This window comes from Parambassis ranga, chromosome 13 (assembly GCF_900634625.1).
Source record: "Parambassis ranga chromosome 13, fParRan2.1, whole genome shotgun sequence".
In the NCBI taxonomy this organism is placed as follows: domain Eukaryota; kingdom Metazoa; phylum Chordata; class Actinopteri; family Ambassidae; genus Parambassis; species Parambassis ranga.
The window spans coordinates 5,445,493-5,458,659 of NC_041033.1; the positions used below are offsets into that span (position 1 = coordinate 5,445,493).

General features: G+C 44.3%; 1 protein-coding gene across 3 annotated transcripts in view; it reads left to right on the forward strand.

The window, feature by feature from the left end:
* The first annotated feature begins 256 nt into the window (after positions 1–256).
* Positions 257–13,167, forward strand: part of dpf1 (double PHD fingers 1) — a 32,342-nt gene continuing 19,431 nt past the window's right edge. For 2 of the 3 annotated variants that reach the window (XM_028419680.1, XM_028419681.1), the window contains exons 1-2: positions 11,561–11,674; positions 12,718–12,825. In XM_028419680.1, the coding sequence (XP_028275481.1) occupies positions 11,590–11,674; positions 12,718–12,825 (193 nt within the window). In that variant the 5' untranslated portion in view covers positions 11,561–11,589. Of the gene's footprint in view, positions 370–11,024; positions 11,055–11,513; positions 11,675–12,717; positions 12,826–13,167 lie in introns of those variants that run through there. The other variant, XM_028419679.1, reaches the window with a different exon arrangement.

Below are 13,167 nucleotides of genomic sequence, written 5' to 3' on the forward strand. Positions count from 1 at the left end.
ACATAACTGTAGACGGTTTTTTTTTTCTTTCTATAAATTTGGATGAGGAGGGAGGGAGGGGGGGTGGTGGCTTTGCCTTTACAAGTCCGAGGCGGGACTGTGGGTGCACTCCGAGCGCTATTCCCGCCGGTAGTTGTAGTACTGTCTCCCTCGGCATGTTTCATGTTGACATGCGTAAAAAACTACACTTCCCCAAAGCTGTCACAGAGCGCTCCCGCCTCCCATTGGCTGCTCGCTGCAGCCGCAGCCCCAGAGAATGAATGAAATTGAAATAGCTGCTACATTACATGTACAATACCGGGCTCTGCAGTGTTGCATTCTATCATACTATATCAAAATGGCCACAGCGGTACAGAACCCCCTCAAATCGTAAGTATAACATTTCCTGCGCGTTTGCGCCTCTTTGTACTCGTGCATGCTGTCAGTGCAATTTGAGACCATAGATACAGCCTGATTACCACCGCTATCTATCTATACATGCAATGCATAGCTATAGCAGAGATAATGTCACAGGATGCGAATGAGCCTTAAAGAAAAGTTGCGTTTAAAGCTGTCGGAGCTCTCTGTTTTTCTGGCATGTGTGGGTTATTGTGCGCTCCGATGTAATTCATATTACAAATATCCCTGAGCCAACAGCAGCGTGTGTGCAGGGATATGGAGGAATGCTGGAGGTAGATTTGGGTGACCCGGTATGTCCCTTGCCAGTGTAGCCAGCCAAGATCACGGCCAAAGCCAGGCTGAAGAGGCAGGCATGCCGGGAGGAAGGGAGCTTAGATGGCTTTATAGTACCTGAGTGCACATTTTTTTTGGGAGGCAGAGACGGGGGTAAACAGGTAGGCAGAAAGACGCTCACTGCCCGGGCTTCAGGCTGCAGCGTTACCTTCAGTACAGCCGGACCTCTCAGAGATCTGTCGGCTGAGGTAAATAACGCTGGTCAGAGACTTGATTTCATCTTCAGCGCCTATAAAAAAAGCTTAGAATAAAATCCAAATTACATCCCAGCGTCCTAAATCTGAGCTACTCAGCGGACATGCGTTTCTACCCAGGGGTTTATAAAGCGCAGGCTTTCCTGTGAAGTTTGTTCTGTGATGATCCTCTTTGTGCAGGGTTTGGGGGTCTTTTTGTTGTTGTTTTTTTTTTTCTGAGACTGGTTTTCAGCGGAATGCAGACGCCTGCTGCCCGCCTCGGCTCCCGGCCAAAAAGGTGGCTGGCTGATGTGCGTCTGTCAGCGGTATACTTACACATGCAGCCAAAAAAAAGAACATCTCCAAATCCAATATGAACCTACAACCGAGTGTTTGGACACACACACACGTTCCAGCCCAGGCAGTTTGAAACAAAGAAAAGAAGTCACAGGACCTGTGTTGTGCAGAGGCAGCAGGGGCGAACATCGGAGAGTGTGCAGTTTTTTGTTACCTGTGCAGGGGCATGGAGTATAGTCTGTCTGTCTGTCTGATTGTCTGTCAGCTTCTACTGAAATGCAGGCGACATTTCGTGCAATTCCATGAACGGCTGCCCTGTACGTGCCTGCTTTGAAGAGCACTTCACAGAGAGGAGGAGTGCAATGGCACTGATTGGACAACTGCTCTGATTGACTGTGATGGTATTTTGGTGTTTTGGTTCTATGCTTTTCAGCACACCAATACCAATGAAAGGGAGAGTCAGGAGAACAATTTGAAGGTTTATTTTTGGCAATATTTGGCCTATTTTATGGCAGGACAGGAATGGACAGCTGGATGGAGTCTGTAATATCTCCTTCTCTCCTCTCCTCTCTCTCTCTCTGCCCCCCAACCCTTCCCTCTATGGGATGCTCATTCAAGCAAAGCAAAAGTGTGGTCAGATTGCTCCCAGAGGCCCTCACTGACTCCATGTCAGGGGATTAAATTGACTGATTTGCATGGACCGGGACAGAGAAGGGAGCAGAGGTATAGTGGGAAAAGAATAGAGCAGAGTGAAATGGTTAAAAAGCGGCTCAGGGTCGGTCACTAATGAAGTCAGTATTAAATGGCAGGCTTACATTGATTTTTAAGTGCTTTAAGACAGACAAATAGTGGTAAAGAAGGCATATAGAAGGCCACATTGTCAGGCAGGGGTGTTGGATCCTCCTCACTGCATCAAAAGAAATAAAACTAAATGTATTTATTACACAAGGCCACAGCAATCACAGCTGCCTTTAATATTTCAACAACTGTATAAATGCCATCCCTACACAGTATGGGTTTAACTGTGTTACCGCACTGAGATGGGCCTTTAAACAAGATCTGGTAATTAGTGTGTCTACAAACAAACTTGCTGTTAGAGGCTTACAAATTAGAGGCCTATCCAGTAAAACGGGCCAAACAACTTGCAAAATTTGGGTTCAAAGTCGGCCCTAATAGGGTGACTGGCTGTGTGCCGGAGACAATGCCTGTTGTGTGTCCTGAAATGTCCCTAAAGCTTGCTGGATCTATGAATTAAATTGCAATGAAATCAGTGTATGTGGGAAGCAGTTTGATGCGCACCTCCAACCCTAGTGTGAGCACAGTGTGGCGGAAGTACAGTAGAGCATTCATATGTGTGCAGATCAGTGGAGGAGAGCAGCCATTGCTCCAATCTAACTGGGCATTTCCCTACCAGCCCCTCTCCCCCCATCTATCTCCCTGCTGGATTAGAGACTCATTTAATCTCTCTTACTCTCCTTTCCCCTCATGCTTCCTTTCTCCCTCTGGTTTCCTCTCTGTCCTCCTATCACCCCCATGCTGCCCTGTCTTCTCTCCTTCTTCATCACTTTGTCCATCCATCACTCGTTTCACCAGCTCCCTTTTTGTTCAGCCATTTCCTCTCTGTCTTGGTCCCTTTTTTCCATTTTCCTTATTTTTTCGGCCTCAAACCATCTGAGCCCTCAACTCCCCCCCCCCCTCCATCACACACACACACACACACGCCCCTCCTCCTCCCATCAGATGTCTTTACATTGTGAATCAAGGCATTCCACTGTTTAAATATTCAGCAAAAACTCAAGCACACATTTTTTTTTAGATCCTTTTTAAGATTATACATAAGTGTTCCTATAGAGGGATTTACTGGACTGTCATCTACTGCTACCAACTTATGTAATGCTACAAAGATGCTGTGGGTCTGTTAAAATGCGTTCAAATCTGATGGAATAAACACGATGGAAAATGGAAAGATTTTGCGCAGAAGTAATATAACCGATAACTTCAAAAGCACAGGTGGCACAGTTTGCCAAAATGGCAGCGGATGTCGCATACATTCCAGCGATATTACTTCTTTGTGCTGCTTAGAGGTGCAGATGTAGATAGTGGTATTGGCAGCAGTTGTGGCAGGGCCTATATAATATTATTTCTGCACTGCCTGACTGAGCCGAGCTAAATGAGTTCCACGTAATAACCGGCTCTGTGTGCAAACAGCCCGCGTGATGGCTGAAGCCACAGCCTGAGCATCCATTTCTAGATCTTTCTTTCTCTTTTCAGCCTCTCCTTTTCATTCCCTCACTCGCTCATTTGTGTGTATGGAGGCACACACACACACACACAGATGCATATACAGAGGCAGGGACACGCACACACATCCACGCTGTTGCACTCCCTCATTTACTCTCTTACCTCTTTTTTTTATTCATATGGAAGTAAGCCTGAGGTCTGATGTTTTTTAAGGGTATTTCTTTTTCCTTTCATCATCCCCTTATTTAGACTTTTCTATCTGTTTTACTTTGTCTTTTTTAAGAAGATGGGATGGAGAGAGACTGAGAGAGAGAGAGAATGAGAGAGACATAGATAGTATTTTTAGCTCTATGACCTATTTCTCCAGTGCTACCTAACTGACTGTCAGTCAGCTCCACTGCTTTTGGGACCTTGCGTGATTTCCTGCCAGGAAATTTTGAATTTGTAGTTCTGTTTTGTCATGAACCTGTAGTCCAAGTGGCGTAGGTGTGGTAGGAGAAGAAGAAGACCAACCCAAGTATTTCCTCCTCTCCTCTCCATAATATCTTCTCTCTTGTCATCATGACATTGTCTATTTACATTACACCCAGCGTCTGTGCATGGATCATATCAGGAATTGTCAAAAAAAAAACAAAAAAACAATGGTTCTTTCCCTCTGCAGCACTTTAATAAGGATGCAGACTGAGGTGGGGAGGTGGTGGTGGTGGTGTGTGGGTGGGTTGGGGGGGGGGGGGGGGCATGAAAACACACACACACATAGCCACACATGCACTCACATGTGCACGCTCAGATACAGAGGTAGGGAATCCATCGCCATAATAAGAGGCCAAGTGCAGTGGTGATAAATCTCACCTGAAGGAGCTGTTCAGAGGCAGATTGCCTTACCCTGATGTACTGCCCTCAATACACACTGCAGCTAGCTATGGGCTATATACACCCACACACATGGATCAGGAACACAAATACTCAGCATGCCTAATAAGGTAAGCACCAATGATAACACACATGCATAATTATGTAGACGCAAACAGGAAGCATGAGAGGCCTGTGATTTAGAGTGACTCTCAGATAGCCACACCCAGCACGCATTGAGGGAGAAGAAAATAACACGCAACTCTTCATTAAAATCACATACAGCAGGTAACACAAAGCGCTGCCAGAAATGACATGATCTGCTGCACCGCTGTGTCTACCTTCCTCACTCTGCCTTTCTGTGTCAGATCTGTCGCCATGTTCCAATATGCAAACAGTCAGTTGCAGAAACACACACACATACACAGGCAGACCCAGTGCTGTGACAGCAATTCGAGGAAACTGACGTTTTCCAGCTGGTAGTGTGGCAGACGTCCACTCCTGCACAGACACTGCCACACACACACACATAGACACACACACACTCCTGTCTGTCCATCTGTCTGTCTGTCACTGTCAAAGCCAGTGTGTGGCCTCTTTGTCTTTTGTGAGTCAGTCAGTATATGTCCTGATGTTTCACCCTGTTTACAGTAGAACACCACACACACACACACACACACACACACACACACACACACACACATATATATATATATATATATATATGTGTGTGTGTATACTGTGTGTATATACTGCTGCAGCCTGGCAATCTTCTGAAGAACTGGAAAATGTGTGTGTGTGTGTGTGCGCACACAGATTGGAAGAAAAAAAAGACAAATCATTTGACTGAGAGTGAGGGGGGAGCAAGGGAGAGAGGGAGAGAGAGGTGGAGGAGAGTGGAGAAGAAATTGAATTGGGGGTGGTGAGGGTTGGAGGAGGAGGGTGGGGTGAATTGGTAAGGGTGATATTGCATAGTTTAATCTGTTGAGTTCAGCCATGGAAGGGCTGAAGGTGGGGGGAGGGGAGGAACAGAACACTAGTAGGCCGCTTGATATTAGTCCTCCACTGCACACACACACAAAGCCCTGTAGGCCGACGTGTGTGTGTGTGTCTCTGTGTGAATAACTGCACAGATGGACAATGGTGGATGAGACAGGTGTGTGGACCAGGTGTACAGACTTGTGAATATAGACACAAGTGTTATTTTACAGGCCTCAACTAAGTTACACACACACACACACACACACACAAACAGACACACACACAGCTACCAGCCATGTCAGCAGCATTTTGCTAACAAATCTAAAGTGCAAAACACAATCTGCCCTCAGCCCTCATAAAGCCATTTACATGTGAACTACTTCATTCCTTTCCAGTTTAATTACCTAATTTCACCCAGTTGGAAGCCACAGATGAAATGAAATCCTTTGTTGGCATAGACGTTTCCTGTAATTGTGGACTAATTTTTATGATTCCCTTATATTTCACTTTGGCTTTTCCAATAATGTGGTTTCACCTCTAGGGGGAGCCCACAGTTTCCCTATTGGTGGGAGAACCAGCTAATTGGTATGGTTAATTGCGCCATAACCAGGAACTGCTGCTGGCAGTGTGTGTATGTGTGATTTAGCAGAGTGTGGATGGACTGAGACTCAGTATGTGCTGAAGTGGACTGCTCCTGTTGGATGAGACTTGAGGGATCACCCAGAGATTCAGACAATAGCTTACCCAGGGTGGGCCTGGTGGGACTGCTGTGCTTTTATTTATGTGTGTGTGTGTGTGTGTGTTCCCAATGATACCAGTTTCTTCAGTGTTTTCACGGAGGCCTCTCCCTCCCTGCTGTTTGTTCAGTGCAGGCTGAGGCAGACAGCTCAGTGTGGGCTTAGGACTCATACACACAAACAGGCTCCAGACACTCATTCTCTATCCTCATCTAATTGTGATGAGGGTGTGTATTTGGTTAAAGGTTCACGTTATTGTCTATACTGTGCCGAAATACACTGTGGCATCAGGCATTACTTTGTGTGCGTCCTTTGTATTTTTGTGTCCTTGCTTGGTGCAGATCGACATGATTGTCATTTCTGTCATGTCTGCCTGGACATTTTTGGTAGTCAGCTCCAGTTTGTTGGATTCTTGGCCCTGCGCCAGGTCATTACTCGAGCTGCTACTATTTCTCTCAGCGCTTGCGAGTCTGTTTGTATCCATTAGTGTAAAATATAGCCGAATTAAACCAGAAATAGACATAAATGTTGAAAAAATATCACCAGTGAAAATGACTGTAATTGTAAAATTAGTTTTCACGCTAATTGAGGCTTACATTAACTGTGTGTGCGCGTGTGTTGGTGGAGAAACAGGTTTCAGCTTTCCTTCATCGGCTGTGTGGTTTGATGATAGGCAGTTTGGTTTCTCAGAGCTTCTCGCTGTGGTCTGTGTTTTTAGCAAGTGTTTGGCTGTTATAGGACCACAGTGGCCACACGCCAGAGGGCCACAGCTGTGAGAGTTTCCCTGGAATATCCTCTGCGTTAAAAGGGCAATTCTTCCCAAAAATCAAATATTCATATATTTCCAGTGGCCTGTGGTGCTTTATATCACAGAATGTTTTAAGTTTCGTAGTTTTGGAGATTTTGGCAGTAGAGTTTTCTGCCATCTATCCAATATAATGGAACCAAATGGCACTCAGCTTGTGGTGCTCAAAAGTGCCAAAAAATTGTTAAACTCAATAGCAATGTCTCTTCTCAGTGGCCTGGCCACTCTACAGAATCCGCAGAACATGTCATCAGCATTTCAGGTTGGAACTATTCTCCACTGAACTGCACAACCAGGTCTGGGAAATGGGTAATGGTGGTGTAAAAGTCTGCAAGGGAACAGGACCAACAGGAATATCAGGGTGATCGTTCCCTTCTAACATCATTCTTCCCTGTTTTTTTTTCTCAAAGAGAAACAATGTGAGGATCTTATTCTCTTTCCTACTGGAAGACATATTGATTTTGTTACCTGAAGGCAGGTTTGCTGTTCCCCCTGTTTTCAGTCTTCAGTTTGTCAAGCTAAGCTAGCAGTCTCCTGGCAAGAAATATAACAAAAATTCCTGAGTGGTTTTTCAAGCTCTATCTGTGTCCAACCTGCAGGCTTCATGAGGGAGCAAACGGTGGCCCTGGCTCATTTGAGAATAGCTTTATTTCTGTGCTATTCAGGTTTGCCACTCTGCTAAGCAGGCCACCATGCACAATGAGAGATAGCAGTGTTTGCTGATCACGCTCTTTCCTCCCACTCAATGCGATTTTTTTTAATCAAAGACTCAAGAGGAGGCGATTATTATTTTTCAAATACGATGTTGAAAGTCTGATGAACTCTCATTGCAAGCCACAGCTGAATTATGGTTGCAGGAAAATGTGTCTGCAGCCCTCTCTTAAATGACTGAGGACTACAAAATGAAGAAGTGTGATCTGTGAGCCACCTCCAAAATGGATTTTTCACAGGTCGCCTTGCTGTGTGACTGTAGAGCTCAGTTCTTCCAGTGTTCATCACTCTCTCTTTCAAACTTTTTTTGTCCCTTTCCCATTTCTGCCTCTCCCAATGTAGATGTCTCTCCCTTTCTCTCCTGTGTCCATGAGTCTCACTCCCTCGCCTCTCTTTCTTCAAATGTTTTCTACTGATGTGGGTTTCTCCCTCTCAGCCTCTGCTTCGAGTGCCTCAGCTCCCCTCCGGTACAAGCTTCCAAACAGGCAAACAGTCATGCGGCTCTCCTATCACAATATAATGAGATTGGAAGCACCCAAATTGAAAGAAGCCATTTTCTACAGCTGTCAACTTATTATCGAGAAGGGGACCGAGTTATTCCAGTACCTCTAAAGGCAGCCGGAGAAGAGAGAGGGAAGTGATGGAGGTGATGGTGGGGGGAGCAGGTTTGAAGAGGGAGGAGGAGTATGAGGAGCTCAGGGGTGAGCTGTTTTACATTTTGAATATTTTCTTTTTTCCCCCTCTCTCTCTCTCTCACACACACACACTGTCTCTCTCTATGGTATTCCAGTTTGGTCACTACAGTGCAGCCTTGAAGTCCAGTTCTTTTATTCACCATGTTCCTCTTAATATTTAAAAAAGCAGCATGTAAGGCTCTCTGGGCTGGTGTCTTCTGAATGTATGTGACTGTTTGTGTGCCTCTCAGTGCGTGTGAGTGTCCCTCTTCATGACTATTTATACCAAAACAGCAGTTTTGTACTGTATATTTGTTTGGGATGGGTTCTTTTGGCCAGGGCTTCTGAAGGACAAGTGAATATTCAGGTGTTGCTTTTATCCACATAGCTGCTCGGCACAGGCCTCACACTAGCTGTGTGGATCTAACCTGATATTTCTTTGGACATGTCTCTATGCTGTTTTCAGTTATTATATAGTGAACTGCAAGAGTATCACTGCCACTAAACCAAAAGGGAAACCATGGTGAAGAAAAGTTCTGGTGACGCGCCTCAAACATAGTCATGAAGTACTGTAATAGTTGTCTGAGTGGCCAACTGCAGGCCCTGAGCTGTAGAAGAAGAAGCTCATTCCCAACGACACAATAACAGGCATGAGCGTATAGCCTGCCCCACTTAGTGACGCCCCGATCACCTCCTTTAAATGTCACGCATCCAGCAATGGCCTTCGAGGTTGCAGGACTGGTTTAGGAGGTTTAGAAGATGGCTGTCAGGCCTCAGCAGCATCTGCTGGATGCGATGGCACCGCTGACTTTTTTTCCTTCTTTCCGCATCACAGTGTCTGCATGACATTGTCACAAAATGGTCTTTCCTCATGTGGAGAACGTCACATTTTTTCAAACTTAATTCTTCTTTTATTACTCCTTGAATATGATTATATTCTGTTTGTACATCCATACTGTGTTGTAGTGTGGTGGCGTAGTAATTAAATCTGCCTGTGAGGTTTTTAAGCCTGCAAGTTGGTTTGCTCTCTATCTGTTAATTAGTAGGTATCTCAAAAAATATTTAACAGATTTCAGTCATGTTTGGTAGAAATGTTGGCCCTGGGCTCAGGAAGGAACTGATTAGATTTTGGTGAAGAAATGTGATCTTTTCTCTTCTCGGGGCATTTTACAAACTAAAAGATAATTCTGGATTTAGACAAAGTTTGCAGCAAACATTAACCATACTACCGATAAGCTCCAAATATTGACACGCACTTTTTATCTGCATACCAGATTCTCTGAGCTGAAGCCATCTTTGAAACGCCTTCAAAAGCGTCATCTCTAAGAGCTAATATGAGGGCCTTATCAGGAAATGGGAGACAAAACATCATCACACTTCACGTTAAAATCTGTCAGGGTACAGTTCATGTTGAAAACTAACAACAAAGTGCAGCTTCCTGTGTGCGACACCAACCATGCATCCGTATGTAATGCTGTCAGATTGAGCCATGCAATAGCATCAGTATCCCACTAGACCTTGTTTACGATCAAGTGGCATCAAGATCAGGTCTGTAGTACTTCAGGTGGCAGCAGAAGATGAAGGGAGGTGACTCAGGGCCTCATTTAGGAAGTGATATGTAAACCAGTTGAACTTAAACATAACTTTTTAAAGTTGCGTAGCATAAAAACCTGGATGAATATCATATACAAATGTTGTTTAATTGTTGGTGATGCTTTGCGCCTGCCTGTGGTTTGGGACTGGGACCAATCACCGTGGTAACCAGGAAAATAGCAGAGCTGTTTCTTGCAGATGGAAGAAGTTTGCTTTGTGAGCTGTATTTGAATATTAGGAAAAGCAAAGTTTTAATTTCCTACACTAAATAAAACAGTCAAACAAAAGTGAAAAAGTAAGTAAGATATCAAAGTTTATTTTCAGGTGCTGGAAAGGTCTAATACGTATGTGTGTAAAAGAAGTTGTAGCAGTGCCTTCAGGGGAACTCACTGCATGACAGGGGGCTGAAGAATAAAAACTTTAAAAAACAAAAAAACTTACCCACCAGAACATTGTTGCCTCCTCCTCGTCTCTGCTTGAGGCCAACAGCTTGAGGTTACAGTAGCTACATAGTGAATCTCTGAAGTGAGCTGTTGAAGGTCAGGCTGCATTGTGGATAATGTTGGTGCCACGTTTGACAAGATAGAAATACATGTGGAATAAAAAGACAAGGTCTCTGACTCTGCTGAGTGTATAGATAGTTCTTTTTAAACCTTTATGAGTGTGGCGCATTGGTGGAGTAAACATTATGCAGAAATGCATTGTGCAACTACAACCAAAATTTCCAACCCCACTCTAGGCATTGTTAGCAAAAAGGTTCAGCAAAATGAATCCATCAGTTAATCAGCTGCTGATTTTTGTGCTGGTACAGTAAAAAAAAAACAAATGATTACCAGCTCTACTTTGTATTCTATAGCTGAATACGTGTGTGTGTGTGTAGTTTTGTGTGTCCTGTAGCTACCGTCTGTATAGTAGAGTGACCTTGATGTCTGCACACAGCAGGAAGACACTAGAGAGGAGTGATTAACATGAGAGAGACAAAAAGAAGAGAGAGAGAGAGAGAAGTGCAAAGAAAGATGGAAATTTGAAACAAAAAAAATGAATTGCAGTGAGTGGAACGGGCAGAGTGTGAAAGTTAAACACAAAAATAAAAAAAACCAAAAGAAGTGAGAGAGTGAAAGAAACGTGTTGCAGAAGAAGCCAACCAAATGATGGAGAAGAAAATAGGGTGGGGTGGAGGAGTGACTCACCACACATCTATTGGTTTTTTTTCTTCTTCTCCCTACAGGCAATCTGGAGGTGCAGTCATCAAGAACAGGTAAGGAGGAGAGGGGGGGGCAAAGGGAGGAATATTACACTGAATGTTAATCAAACTCACACTTATACAGGTGAGAAAACACAGTGCATACATTGTTCTCACAGTGAAGGGATGTGTGAGAGATTGTACTGTACTCAGAGTGTGTGAGGTTTTAACAGTGTGCACTTACCAGCTCGTCTGCTGTGACTCAGGTTAATAGGACTGTGCATCGCCACAGCTTGCCTACACACACACACACACACACACTCTGACTGCCCGTGCACCCAGTGCACCCTTTTGACTTACACACATGCCCTCTTAAATGTGTGCAGTGTGAGGCTAACACACACTTGCCCTCCACCTGTCCATGAAGGTTCACTTGAAAGCCTCTCTCTCATGGTTTCTCTGCTGATGTTGGACTGTCCACCCTCCTCATCCTTCACCTTTGACCCCTCCCTCTCCTTCTTCTTCTTGTCTCAGTCTTGGTGAGGAGTTTTATAAGGAGGCCATTGAACACTGTCGCAGCTACAATGCCCGGCTGTGCGCCGAGCGCTCCATGCGTCTCCCCTTCCTGGACTCCCAGACCGGCGTAGCTCAGAGCAACTGTTACATCTGGATGGAGAAAAACCACCGTGGACCAGGTGTGTGCCTGTGTGTGTGTGTTTACTGTACCTGGGCACACTCAAGTGGCTCGCTTTAGTTTGAGAAGCACTCCTGTGTGTGTGTGTGTGGCCTGCCAGCTGTTGTACCACACAGATTATCCTCTCCAGTCATTTATTTCTCGGCTTCCTTCCTCCGTCCTCTGCTCTGCTTGTTTCTGTCTATCTTTTCTTCCTCTCTCATTTCCGCCTCTCCTCTTCCAGACCTCCAACTTTTTTTTTTACACCTTAACTTTTTTTTTTTACTTTGCCCCAAAGGGTGTTTCCTCATTGCTTTCTCTTTCTCTGCAACATCAGTGTATTTTGGCAGTGAATCAGACACCCCTGTAGGCAATGATACGCCGCTGGCACCGACTACTCCACAGAGAATACAATTATACGTGTGTGAGTGTGTGTGTGTGTATTGTGTGGTGCATTAATGATCTTATAGTTTGTAGACTGAGCCTGGTGTCTGCCACTACAAGTTTCGTTGTTATGCCTGTAAGTCATCTTAGTTAAAATCTGATTTGCATAAAACTTATTTGATTTGATGTTTGTGTCTAATTCTTTTTGTTTGATAAATCTAAAGCTGTGTTTTTCCAAAACTAACAAACACAAACAATATCTGGAATATTTGAACATCTATTAGATCAGATTTTGTGTTGACATTCATGATCCACAGAGGGTGAAGTGTGACTTCTGGTGCCACCTGCAACATATTCACAGTAGCTAATCTTAGATGAAGATAAATGAAGATGAGATAAACCAAATATTACATAAAATACCTGAAATGCTAATTGGAAAATATTACACAGTAAACTAAGATGTGTAAGCATTTATCACAAGGCCTAATTACAGCCTCACACAGTCTCTAGTTTTTCTGTGTAATGATGTAAAAACGCTAAATTTAGTTAATTAGTATATTATTATAGAACATCAGACTTTGATGTGTTATAAATATGATTATCTAATCATCCCTCCTTGTCCATGTACTAATAAATGAACTGGTGTGTTCTATAAAAGCTGTGTGTTCCTCTGTGTTTCAGGTCACGCTCCTGGTCAGTTGTACACATATCCCGCTAGATGCTGGCGCAAGAAGAGGCGGCTAAACATCCTGGAGGACCCACGGCTTGTACCCATCGAGTTCAAGATTGGTATGTAGGGAGGAGGGTGGAACTTTTTGATGAACACTGACAGAATTGTAGAAGCTGTCTATCTATGAAATGTAGGAACCGTGAGGCAGGTTGCTCCCGATGGCATGTGAGCGCCTCGTGTCCCTATTGTGATATACAGGATGAGGATTGATAAGTTTGTGGCCTGAAGTAGAAGAGGCTAGTTTTAGAAATCCTACCAGATTTATTTTTTAACATAGTTCCCCATAGGAACCAGCAGCTGTGGAGCGAACACATCATCGCTTTACAGATTTCTGTGTCTGGAACCTTCAGGAAAATGCTCCCTTCTCTTGAGCAAGACATACTAGTCTGAGGGTACCAAAC